The sequence below is a fragment of the Salmo salar genome, chromosome ssa10 (assembly GCF_905237065.1).
Source record: "Salmo salar chromosome ssa10, Ssal_v3.1, whole genome shotgun sequence".
Classification (NCBI taxonomy): domain Eukaryota; kingdom Metazoa; phylum Chordata; class Actinopteri; order Salmoniformes; family Salmonidae; genus Salmo; species Salmo salar.
Window position 1 is genome coordinate 113,806,475 of NC_059451.1, and position 13,171 is coordinate 113,819,645.

Here is a 13,171-nt window from a genome sequence, read left to right on the forward strand (position 1 = left end):
AAATGATTTTAATCCATTTTTAAAATAAGGCTGTAACGTACCAAAATGTGGAAAAAGGAAAGGGGTCTGAATATTTTCCCAAATGCGCTGTGTTTTCATTGATAAATCAGAGGCATATTATATTTGTGCGGTAGTGACCAGTCCCGCCTGGATAACACCACTCCATTCACCTTTTACGGTAAAGAAAACACCCTCATTTGCTCTATGATTTGGAGATGTTGAAACTGGGCCATGATAGTGCCTAAAAGAAAGCGCAACGTCAAATTTGATCCCAGCTGTGTAGAGGTGTGGGCAGAATGTTAGTGACTTCTCCAAACTTAACATCCGTGCCACCTAGCAAGTGACAAACACTGGTTGCGTATTCGACAAGATTGATTGTCCTTTTGAATAATTAAAAAATACATGTTAGAACCCTCAATTCTATGCAAAATACAACTTGTTGTTCATTATATTGTTCATCAATACATGATCGTGTTTCTATCTCCTGCCTTGGTATAGGCTCTGAAATGAAATGGGCTATGATGTCATGCACCTAATCCTATAACACAGCAAATATAGCCGTAATGTCTCATACGGTCAAGGCTACCGGTCTATTTACTTTCCTGTATGCTTGGCTATTGAATGGGAGGGGATTTTGATAAATGGTAGACGACTATTTGTTGTGTAGCGGGAATCATTAAACCAGTTATGTCAGAAAAAGAGAGACGTCCTGTGATGTGCGTGGAGATACACATACTTATCTGCCAGGTTCAAAATGTATAACTGCCAACATTTGCAGGAAAACTGGCGCAGGCAAGGTTTAGAGTATATTTGCAAGCACCTTGGGTAAATAAGACCCCTGGTGAGCAGCTGGCTAATAGAATCATGTGTGAAGGGTTACAGCAGGGCAGGAGCATTCCTTGGGTCTAAAAATTACCCTTTTGTCTTTGGTGCCTCCCCTTAGGCTCAGTGGAGACGTGCAGCGACGATAAGGCTAAGAAGATCAAGCAGGAGTACGAGAAGAAGCTGAGCATCATGAACAAGGAACTACAGAAGCTACAGTCAGCCCAGAAGGAACACGCACGCCTGCTCAAGAACCAATCCAAGTACGAGACACAGCTGAAGAAGCTCCAACTGGACGTCACAGAGATGAAGAAGACAAAGGTAGCAAGAAGACTTACTTGAACCACGAACAATACGGCACTGTTAACCACTGTGAGGTGTTAATGTTTGTTGGTACTGATATTGATGGGAGGAATCGGCCGGAATGAAGTCGAACAAACTGCCCAGAACAGGTTCCGCTGCTGAGTTCCATCGCTCCACTAGGAATGTTAAGTAATTCAAGACTGATATTGATGTAAATGTGAATGCGCTGTATTGTGCAGGTTCGTCTGATGAAGCAGATGAAGGAGCAGCAGGAGAAGAACAGGATGACAGAGTCCAGGAGGAACAGAGAGATCGCCACCCTCAAGAAGGACCAGCGCAAACAGGAGGTGAACCATAGGATCCGTAGCTTAGTTTGTCAGCCTTGGAGCTAAACGGGCCTTTTCATCATGCTGACCCAAACTGTTTTCTTATAGCTCGTTATCCAGTGACTATAAAGTTGTAGCAGTTTCACCATTTTAAGCGTTCCAACTTTAAGCACCTGTTAATGCAACTTACTGCTACTTCCGTAACTGAATGCCATGTTAATGCAATTTACTGCCATTACTGAATGCCATGCTAATGCAACTTACTGCTACTGGTGTTACTGAATCCCATGCTAATGCAACTTACTGCTACTGGCGTTATTGAATGCCATGCTAATGCTACTGGTTTTACTGAATCCCATGCTAATGCAACTTACTGCTACTGGTGTTACTGAATGCCATGCTAATGCTACTGGTGTTACTGAATCCCATGCTAATGCAACTTACTGCTACTGGTGTTACTGAATGCCATGCTAATGCTACTGGTGTTACTGAATCCCATGCTAATGCAACTTACTGCTACTGGCGTTACTGAATGCCATGCTAATGTTACTGGTGTTACTGAATCCCATGCTAATGCAACTTACTGCTACTGGTGTTACTGAATGCCATGCTAATGCTACTGGTGTTACTGAATGCCATGCTAATGCAACTTACTGCTACTGGCGTTACTGAATGTCATTTAAATGTGTGTTTCACAGCACCAGCTGAAGCTACTAGAAGCCCAGAAGAGACAACAGGAGCTCATTTTGCGCAGGAAGACTGAGGAGGTGAGCAACACGTAGTAGTAAAAGGATGTGGTATACAGCAGTGCTATAAACTATACAGTTACACAATACTACAGAGCAGTTACACACATCCTGCAACAAATCACTAACTCTCAACTTGAAATGATCTAGTTGGATCTAAGTTCAAGGAATTTTGAAGTTTATTCTAGGACCAGAAGCTAAAGCTTTTTTCCCCCAAATTCTGTTGTCACCTTTGGTACCTGGAATAGGATATTCGCCTGGGAACGGGGGTTGTAGGAACCATTGGTCAGGGTCAGAGAGTAGAATGTCAATGACAGCTTTGGTTCATAAGAGTTCAACACATCCTGAAAATCGCTGAAACAAGAAACATGGCAGTTGTGTAAATAAAATCTAAAGCTCATACTATTCTATTAAGTTGAGCAAACTTCAGCATCAGGCGGTGGTGATTCTGGTGTTGGATGAATGTCGACTTACGGGTGTGTGTCTCTGAGTCAGGTGTCTGCTCTGAGGAGACAGGCCAGGCCAGTGTCTGGTAAGGTGACCAGCAGGAAGGTGACTCTCCCAGAGCCCCTCCAGGACTCCTCCCACCGACCCCCCTCAGGACGCCTGCAGTCCTCTGGCTCCACCACCAACGGAACCAGGTGGGGACTGGACAACAGGTCACTGCGGTGCCGTTTTGTGTGTGTTTGAGTTTCTGTATTACACTGCATGGTGTGTATGTAGAGCAATCAGTATGGCTTTTACAGCTTCTAGCAAGAGAACATGAGACTTGCATGCACCTACAGTGTACATGCCTCAAAAGTGGTGTGTGTGTGTGTGTGTGTGTGTGTGTGTGTGTGTGTGTGTGTGTGTGTGTGTCAGGTCCTACTACAGGCGGTCAACAGGCATATATTCCACCAGAGTGGCCAGGGTGAAGTGGCAGTCTCTGGAGCGTCGTATCTCTGATGTCATCATGCAGAGGATGACCATATCCAACATGGAGTCTGAAATGAACCGCCTGCTCAAGGTAAACATGAACTGGTGGTAAACATGAACTGCTGGTAAACATGAACTGCTGGTGAATATTGTTTACATATGGTATGATACTATGTTACGCTAAATTAGCAGTGTTAGCATTAACATTAATATTGAAAACGTTGGCAAACTCGCTCCTCTCCTCCCCCCTCCAACATTCCCCCCTCCTCCACTCTCCCCCCCTCCATCGTTCCTCCCTTCTCCACTCTCCCCCCCCTCCATCGTTGCTCCCTCCACCACAGCAACGTGAGGAGCTGACCAAGCGGAGGGAGAAGGTGACCAGAAAGAGGGACAGGCTGGCGGGGGAGGGGCCTGAGGCTGAAAAGGCGGTGCTTCCCCTCAACGAGGAAGTGGACGCTGTGGTTGCCAACATCGACTACATCAACGACAGCATCGCTGACTGCCAGGCCAACATTATGCAGATGGAGGAAGCCAAGGTGACACAGGCGCACAGACACAGGCGCACAGACACAGGCGCACAGGACACAGGCGCACAGACACAGGCGCACAGACACAGGCGCACAGACAGACAGGCGCACAGACAGACAGGCGCACCGTAATCATTAGCAGTAAGTGTCTCTAAACATTGAGGAGTGGAGCAGAGGAAGAAGCGACAGGAGAGTTTTGAGATCCACCCATGGCCAATCAGAGCTCTCAAGCAGCACAGATCTGGCAAACCGGAGACCTATTCCATGATTTTGGGTAACATGTACCCTAAAAGCAGGAAGGTGATTCGGCTGATATTAGGCAGTTTGTATAGACTGTGTGACCATAATATCTGCATTTACAGGAGGAGGTTGACACGGTGGATGTTTCCGCGGTCATCAGCTCCTGTACCCTAACAGAAGCCCGCTTCCTGCTGGACCACTTCATGTCTATGGCCATCAACAGAGTAAATAACTTACTGCCGTTTACCTGTCCCTCCCTAGTTCCTACCCCCGTCTCTCACACCATTGGTTTCTCCTAGAATTGACTTAGTTTAACCCCAGGTTCCATATGTACCAATTAAAGTCTGTTTCTACGATTGTTAAGTGTGTTTAGTTCTGTGTGTGTATATGCACAAGCACCCTCCTCATTGTGTATTCATCTTTTTTGTGTGTACTGTGAAGTATTACACACAAGCATAGCTCTGATTGCTGACTTTTAGTGACCCGTCTTATAGCTGACCGTTGACCTTTTGACCTCTAACCAATCCCAGGGTCTGCAGGCGGCTCAGAGGGAGTCCCAGGTGAAGGTGATGGAGGGCAGGCTGAAGCAGACTGAGATCACCAGCGCCACTCAGAACCAGCTGCTGTTCCACATGCTGAAGGAGAAGGCTGAGTTTAACCCCGAACTGGACGCCCTGCTGGGGAACGCTCTACAAGGTAACAGCACTAGCCACAACCTGCCAGCCACACACTGCAAGACGTATACAGATGTAGGATCAACAGGAAATTTAAAGCTTGTAGTGTATTCAAGATTTAAAAAGGCTTCTAAAGTTTGTAGTTTCCACTTTAAGATGTCAGACTTGATTTGCCCTAATGAAACATTAATAATTTGGGGATTATTTTCCTGCTGTTGCGAACTGGCTCAAATTACGGTCCTACATCCTGTAGTTCAGTCCTACATCCTGTAGTTCAGTCCTACATCCTGTAGTTCAGTCCTACATCCTGTAGTTCAGTCCAAGGCCTACTCAGCCCTTGCCACTGGCAGTCCGTGAGGTCAAGCCCACAGCGCTAACAGGTCTGGCTCACCCCATAATTATATAGGATTGAAGAAATAATTCAGCCAAAGTATCTAAGCAAAGGCATTGAAATGTACCTGCGTGTTTGTGTTCACCTTGTCAGCACACTGATTTGTTGGGATGGCCTCCAGAACCAGGGCTGGGTGGCTATGGTCTACTGCCTGATGATTTGGGCCTGTTTGAGTTGATGTTGCTCGTTGCCTCCTCCTGAATAGATGCTGCTTTTAAAAGTCGCCCCAATAAATTGTTGCAATCACACAAATGTCAGTCGGACTAAGCAAGCCTCTATGGTGCTGTCGTTTTTGTGTTCCATTATTTAGCAAGTTTGAAAGCCCATCTGTTTTTGACCTTTTTGTTTCATGGTTTGTATGGTTATAGAGAGATGTTTTTTGTTACGGAGTTGACATTTTGTTATGGTTCCATTGAACCAGTATCTGTTGAGGAGGATGCCCTGACTGTTGAACAGTAGACTGAGCACTCATATGCTGTCCTTTTCTTTTTGATTATGGGGGATGAATGAATGATGTGTTTTTGATTTATGGGGGATGAATGAATAATGTGTTTTTGATTTATGGGGGATGAATGAATGATGTGTTTTTGATTTATGGGGGATGAATGAATGATGTGTTTTTGATTTATGGGGGATGAATGAATGATGTGTTTTTGATTTATGGGGGATGAATGAATGATGTGTTTTTGATTTATGGGGATGAATGAATGATGTGTTTTTGATTTATGGGGGATGAATGAATGATGTGTTTTTGATTTATGGGGGATGAATGAATAATGTGTTTTTGATTTATGGGGGATGAATGAATAATGTGTTTTTGATTTATGGGGGATGAATGAATAATGTGTTTTTGATTTATGGGGGATGAATGAATAATGTGTTTTTGATTTATGGGGGATGAATGAATAATGTGTTTTTGATTTATGGGGGATGAATGAATAATGTGTTTTTGATTTATGGGGGATGAATGAATGTGTTTTTGATTATGGGGGATGAATGAAATGTGTTTTTGATTTATGGGGGATGAATGAATGTGTTTTTGATTTATGGGGGATGAATGAATGTGTTTTTGATTATGGGGGAATGAATGAAGAATGTGTTTTTGATTTGTGTGTTGCCTTTTTTCTGTTCCCCTGCCCATGGTGCCTTAATGTATACAGAGCTAGGTAACATGCCAGTGGGTAAGTAACAGACACCAGACTCTCTCTCTCTCTCTATATATATATATATATATATGTTTATATGAATGCATGGGTCCCCCTCCTGGAAACTAACTCAGCAACATAACATGAGCAGGTGCATGAGGTGCAATGTCTTCAGGCCTCCCTCCATCTGTCAGCTGACCCTCCTTCTCTTCCTCCCAACGTGAAAGAACCCCTCTCCCAGTGTGTTACAGCCACCATGCCTAATAGTGTAGCACCTGCTAATATAAGTACTGTACCTGTATCTTCAGAGGACCCCGCCCTTCACAGGTAGAACCAGGAAGTTTGTCTCAGTTTGACCCTGTAGGCAAACCATACTGACAGTCGGACTAATGATTCCAACCTTGTTGACCTCTCATTTCGGTTTCCCTGTCCCTTCATAGCCCCTCACACCTGACCTCTCTTTACCCTTTCAACCCCTGAGCCCTGGCAATGCTTCCATCTCAGTGACTGGACAAGGACCAGTTCTTTTCAGGTCTTTTCAAGCAACTTGTATAAAACGGCATGGCGCTGCGCTGACATCATCTGCTTCTTCTCCTTGTCCATTATCATCACATGTACCTTGTTCAATAATCTAAACCACATATTGTTAACATCTGTTTGTAGCCAACACAGTACTAGCATAACCTTTGGTTCAATAAAAGGTTTGACCCTTGTTTCATGTTTGGTTGGACAATGGGCAGGTATTTGGACTGCTAGACAGAACTTCAAAAGTAAACCAACTTAAGTTTGTTGTGATTTAGTCATAACACACAAAGAATAATCATTTTCTATGGATGTTGTTTGGTTCTGACATACAGTACAACTGATGTTTTTGGTCCTTTCATTTCACAGAGAACGGGGATGACAGCAGCAGTGACGAATCTGCCCAGAGTCCTGCAACAGAGGGACAGTCAGTATCACTCAAATTACCCAAAAAATTAATTAGTTTACATTTGACTTATAGTTTTATGGTAACTCATGTATTCCACTTCCTCGTTCCAGCTCCCTGGCATCAGATCTAATGAAACTCTGTGGAGAGACCAAAACAAGGAGCAAGGTACCATTATCAGCCTGTTAGTGTGTGTTTTACTGTCCTCGTGGGGATGTGTGTATGGTCTTGTTTAACTATCCTCGTGGGGACGTGTGTGTGTGTGTGGTCTTGTTTTACTATCCTCGTAGGCAGGGATGGACTGGGAATGAAAAATGACCCTGGACTTTTTGACTCAGACCGGCCCAGCGATACACCACAACCCACGTCACACTTTATGTCAACAAGATTACTGAACAATATTTCTAACAATAACTTTAGTAAAATAGAACAAGGGGAATGTGTTGCTCTTAGGAGGAGGCTGGCTAGAAGGAGCACATATTGGCATAATGGCACTGGCAGCAAGGTGGCAAGAATCTCTGGAACCATCTGACCAGTAAAATAAATAATACAGGAAGAAATGTGTTGGTGAAAAGACTGGAGTAGGCAAGTCATAGAATAAAATAAAAATAAACATATTTCCTACCTCCTTAAATGATCAATTTCTGCAGCAGCTCACTTCTCTCAGCAATGCCATCTATAACCAGGTCACTGTCCAGGGCCATTAAAACATCTCGCTCAGTAGCTAGGAGCACAAAAGCCTCCAGGTGCTGTTGATAGAGTGCTCCTGAGCCTACTCTTAATGAATTTCAGAGTAGAGAAGCCCCGCTCACAAGCTACCTGGGTTACTGACAGGATAAGTAGGAACTTGTAAGCAAGGCCCAGGATGTGGTATGCGTCGGTCAATAGGTTGTACTGACTAAGAATACGGTAGCAACACACTGGACAGCCCTTGCTAGATAAACAGCTATTGTTCACCATCTCCACCTCGTCTTCATTTCCTTCAGATCCATGATCCTCCATAGTCCTCGTTATGTATTCTTCAAATCCCGATTGTTTTAACCTGGTCCGCTGTTCTGCCAGACTCATGAGCTCGCTCTGCAAACTGGCCACCGTTGCTCTGCTGTCAAATTTGATCAAACATTTACTTATTTCTTGGAGGGCTCTGTGGAAGGCCACTGGCACTGGATGTTAGCTGACTAAAGTGTTTAGGGTCCAGAAGAGCCATGTCGGCATATAAAGTGCCATTACTCAGAAATAGCCGATGGATGCTATCTATAACTGTATCCAGTATTTGATTATGGACACCAATCCTGTATGCACTCTCTGCCCCGGTAAAAGTCTTGTTTTGTGCCATCTCTCCAGACATAGTTTTCTTCTTTCGAGCCCTTTTCATTGGCAGAGTGGTCTCGAACTCCAGCTCTGTTTCCTCATCCCGTTCCTGCAACTTCCTGTTGGCCCACTGAACAAATGTGTCTGCAGCTACCTTCACTTTTTCAAGATCTCTTGCCAGTCCTTTCAGCTGCTCCTCTGTAGACACAATCATACGATGTGCAGACAGAATGTCCATTCCACTTGTTTGAAGATATTTTGAGACTGGTGAGGTGACCTGAAATATTCTGAGGAATATCTGAGCTGTAAGTATTGTTTCATACTTCAGCAACCCCTCAATGTATCCTTGTGCCTTGACCCGTGCAGTAGTGTTGATGGTTTTCTGATCTTATATGGTTGAAAGAGTGAGAAGGACATCAACATACAGACCGTCATCTGGATTTCCAAAAGCTCCAGAGACCTTCTTTAAGGCACCGTCTTTAGTCCACCAGCGTGTCTCTCCAATTGGAGCAAGACGTCTGTGTCTTGGGTCCTTGCTCTCCTTCTCCCAAATGTTCATCCTCTGGTAGGATTCATGGAAGAACACAGCTATGTTGTTAATGAGTGACCCACTTGCCAAGACACTCTCTGTTGTGTCTGCCAAAACAAGGTTAAAAATGTGTGCATAGCACCACACATGCACTTGATTGGTGGACTTTGCAGAGAGCAGGGCAGAGAAGCCTTCATATTGGCCTTGCTGGAGGCTCCATCAGTGGAATTGCCAATGCACTTGCTGATGTCAAGCTTCATGTTTTCCAATACTTCACTCAGTACCTGGACAAAGTATTGTCCAGTGGATGCCTCTCATGGATGATGTTCGTCACATATCTGACTATGACAGAGCATTGATCTTGTGTTGTAATGTCCTGCGTAGTGTCAGTCTGGACTGAAAACATAGCAGCTTCCTGGATTTCACTTGCTATGGTGGCCTGCATTGTGTGTTGGATGGTGGTAATGATGTTATCGATGGTAGTCTTTGATAATAGAGTGATTAGAGAGCCTCTGGCCCCTCTTGACCCAGACTCATGCAGTTTTCTGCTTTTCTCTACGCAGGCAGTGAGATACTCTTTCATACACAGGTCGTACTTTCCCAGCAGAATGATCATCTCTAAAAAGTTTCCATGGTCAATGCTGCTGTCATCTAGCGTATAAGCGGCTTCAGACTGCATGCCTCTGTAGCTCAGACCCCTCTTGTTTCTGACTTTAACAACATCTATAATGCGCTCTAGCACTTGCCTTCTTCTGCGTACTTGCTCTCTATGAGCAGACATCTGACTGCCGATGAACAGGCCCTCAATGTTACCTTTGGAGGACCTTAGAAAGTAGGCCTCAGCATAACCTCTATGCATAATGCTCTTCTCATGCTCTTCCACTCTGATGCGTAGGCTTCCGGTCTGCTATTCTCTGTTGGCTTTGCAAATGCCATACAAATTAATCAGAATAAAGCATGGTTCTCTTCACTGTATGACAGCCACTTCCTGTTGGTCCCATCTTTACAAAAGAAAACCTTCTGCACCACAGACTTTTCACACTTTTGTTGGAGGTGGAAACTAAAAAACATATCTAGGTCCCCTGACTTCAGCCTCCTAAAATAATACAAAATTGGTGTGGCAGTGGTATCCTGTCCACTGCAGATGCACTATCCTCTACCTGGATGAGAAATTACTATAAATGTGTATATTAGTATAATATTATAACATTAAATAAAAAGTAAAATGTTAATGTAAAAAAAGAAAGTCCTCTCACTGTCAACTGTGTTTATTTTCAGCAAACTTAACATGTGTAAATATATGTATGAACATAACAAGATTCATCAACTGAGACATAAACTGAACAAGTTCCACAGACATGTGACCAACAGAAATTGAATAATGTGTCCCTGAGATCCAGGCTCTTCGCTGGCCATGGCAGAACACTGACATTCCTGTCTTGCAGGAAATCACGCACAGGACGAGCAGTATGGCTGGTGGCATTGTCATGCTGGAGGGTCATGTCAGGATGAGCCTGCAGGAAGGGTACCACATGAGGGAGGAGGATGTCTTCCCTGTAACGCACAGCATTGAGATTGCCTGCAATGACAACAAGCTCAGTCTGATGATGCTGTGACACACCGGCTCAGACCATGACGGACCCTCCACCTCCAAATCGATCCCGCTCCAGAGTACAGGCCTCGGTGTAACGCTCATTCCTTTGACGATAAACGCAAATCCGACCATCATGTCTCACCATCATGGTGAGACACAACCGCGACTTGTCAGTGAAGAGCACTTTTTGCCAGTCCTGTCTGGTCCAGCAACGGTGGGTTTGTGCCCATAGGCGACGTTGTTGCCGGTGATGTCTGGTGAGGACCTGCCTTACAACAGGCCTACAAGCCCTTAGTCCAGCCTCCCTCAGCCTATTGCGGACAGTCTGAGCACTGATGGAGGGATTGTGCATTCGTGGTATAACTCGGACAGTTGTTGTTGCCATCCTGTACCTGTCCCGCAGGTGTGATGTTCGGATGTACCGATCCTGTGCAGGTGTTGTTACACGTGGTCTGCCACTGCGAGGACGATCAGCTGTCCGTCCTGTCTCCCTGTAGCGCTGTCTTAGGCATCTCACAGTACAGACATTGCAATTTATTACCCTGGCCACATCTGCAGTCCTCATGCCTCCTTGCAGCATGCCTAAGGCACGTTTACGCAGATGAGCAGGGACCCTGGGCATCTTTCCTTTGTTTTTCAGAGTAGGTAGAAAGGCCTCTTTAGTGTCCTAAGTTTTCATAACTGTGACCTTAATTGCCTACCGTCTGTAAGTTGTTAGTGTCTTAAAGACCGTTCCACAGGTGCATGTTCATTAATTGTTTATGGTTCATTGAACAAGCATGGGAAACAGTGTTAAAACCCTTTACAAAGAAGATCTGTGAAGTTATTTGGATTTTTACGCATTATCTTTAAAAGACAGGGTCCTGAAAAAGGGACGTTTCTTTTTTTGCTGAGTTTAGTATTTTAGTATTATATTAATTATATAATGTTAGTATTTTCATATAATAGTATATTATATACCACTAGTATAATATTTATTCCAATTGGACAATACAGCAGTTTTAAGAAATACACAACCAGCATTTATAATTTATGTAGACTTTGTTCCGTCAATAAATTCTTGTGCAAGAAAAATGGTCTACATTGGTGGCTAGTCTCTAGTACCTAACTTACTATCCGTGTGTGTGTCTTGTTTTACTATCCCCGTGTGTGTGTGTGTGTGTGTGTGTGTGTGTGTGTGTGTGTGTGTGTGTGTGAGGTCTTGTTTTACTGTCCTCGTGGGGACGTGTGTGTGACGTCTTGTTTTACTGTCCTCGTGGGGACGTGTGTGTGTGAGGTCTTGTTTTATTGTCCTCGTGGGGACGTGTGTGTGAGGTCTTGTTTTACTGTCCTCGTGGGGACGTGTGTGTGTGTGTGTGAGGTCTTGTTTTACTGTCCTCGTGGGGACGTGTGTGAGGTCTTGTTTTACTGTCCTCGTGGGGACGTGTGTGTGAGGTCTTGTTTTACTGTCCTCGTGGGGACGTGTGTGTGAGGTCTTGTTTTACTGTCCTCGTGGGGACGTGTGTGTGAGGTCTTGTTTTATTGTCCTCGTGGGGACGTGTGTGTGTGTGTGTGTGAGGTCTTGTTTTACTGTCCTCGTGGGGACGTGTGTGTGTGTGAGGTCTTGTTTTACTGTCCTCGTGGGGACGTGTGTGTGTGTGAGGTCTTGTTTTACTGTCCTCGTGGGGACGTGTGTGTGTGTGTGTGTGTGAGGTCTTGTTTTACTGTCCTCGTGGGGACGTGTGTGTGTGTGAGGTCTTGTTTTATTGTCCTCGTGGGGACGTGTGTGTGTGAGGTCTTGTTTTACTGTCCTCGTGGGGACGTGTGTGAGGTCTTGTTTTACTGTCCTCGTGGGGACGTGTGTGTGTGTGTGAGGTCTTGTTTTACTGTCCTCGTGGGGACGTGTGTGTGTGTGTGTGAGGTCTTGTTTTACTGTCCTCGTGGGGACGTGTGTGTGTGTGTGAGGTCTTGTTTTACTGTCCTCGTGGGGACGTGTGTGTGAGGTCTTGTTTTACTGTCCTCGTGGGGACGTGTGTGTGAGGTCTTGTTTTATTGTCCTCGTGGGGACGTGTGTGTGTGTGTGTGTGAGGTCTTGTTTTACTGTCCTCGTGGGGACGTGTGTGTGTGTGTGAGGTCTTGTTTTACTGTCCTCGTGGGGACGTGTGTGTGTGTGTGTGAGGTCTTGTTTTATTGTCCTCGTGGGGACGTGTGTGTGTGTGTGTGTGTGTGTGAGGTCTTGTTTTACTGTCCTCGTGGGGACGTGTGTGTGTGTGTGTGTGTGTGTGTGTGTGAGGTCTTGTTTTACTGTCCTCGTGGGGACGTGTGTGTGTGTGAGGTCTTGTTTTATTGTCCTCGTGGGGACGTGTGTGTGTGAGGTCTTGTTTTACTGTCCTCGTGGGGACGGTGTGTGTGTGTGTGAGGTCTTGTTTTATTGTCCTCGTGGGGACGTGTGTGTGTGTGAGGTCTTGTTTTACTGTCCTCGTGGGGACGTGTGTGAGGTCTTGTTTTACTGTCCTCGTGGGGACGTGTGTGTGAGGTCTTGTTTTACTGTCCTCGTGGGGACGTGTGTGTGTGTGAGGTCTTGTTTTACTGTCCTCGTGGGGACGGTGTGTGTGAGGTCTTGTTTTACTGTCCTCGTGGGGACGTGTGTGTGTGTGTGAGGTCTTGTTTTATTGTCCTCGTGGGGACGTGTGTGTGTGTGAGGTCTTGTTTTACTGTCCTCGTGGGGACGTGTGTGTGTG

General features: G+C 45.2%; 1 protein-coding gene across 7 annotated transcripts in view; it reads left to right on the forward strand.

Moving 5' to 3' along the window:
* kif21a (kinesin family member 21A) overlaps window positions 1-13,171 on the forward strand; it is a 76,975-nt gene that overhangs the window by 45,363 nt on the left and 18,441 nt on the right. For 5 of the 7 annotated variants that reach the window (XM_045688451.1, XM_014125705.2, XM_014125708.2 and 2 more), the window contains 11 exons: window positions 944-1,143; window positions 1,365-1,472; window positions 2,150-2,218; window positions 2,693-2,838; window positions 3,059-3,203; window positions 3,454-3,648; window positions 4,002-4,103; window positions 4,410-4,575; window positions 6,105-6,125; window positions 6,981-7,038; window positions 7,131-7,185. In XM_045688451.1, coding sequence (XP_045544407.1) covers window positions 944-1,143; window positions 1,365-1,472; window positions 2,150-2,218; window positions 2,693-2,838; window positions 3,059-3,203; window positions 3,454-3,648; window positions 4,002-4,103; window positions 4,410-4,575; window positions 6,105-6,125; window positions 6,981-7,038; window positions 7,131-7,185 — 1,265 coding nt within the window. The remainder of the gene's footprint in view (window positions 1-943; window positions 1,144-1,364; window positions 1,473-2,149; window positions 2,219-2,692; window positions 2,839-3,058; window positions 3,204-3,453; window positions 3,649-4,001; window positions 4,104-4,409; window positions 4,576-6,104; window positions 6,126-6,980; window positions 7,039-7,130; window positions 7,186-13,171) is intronic. The other 2 variants (XM_045688452.1, XM_045688454.1) reach the window with 1 other exon arrangement.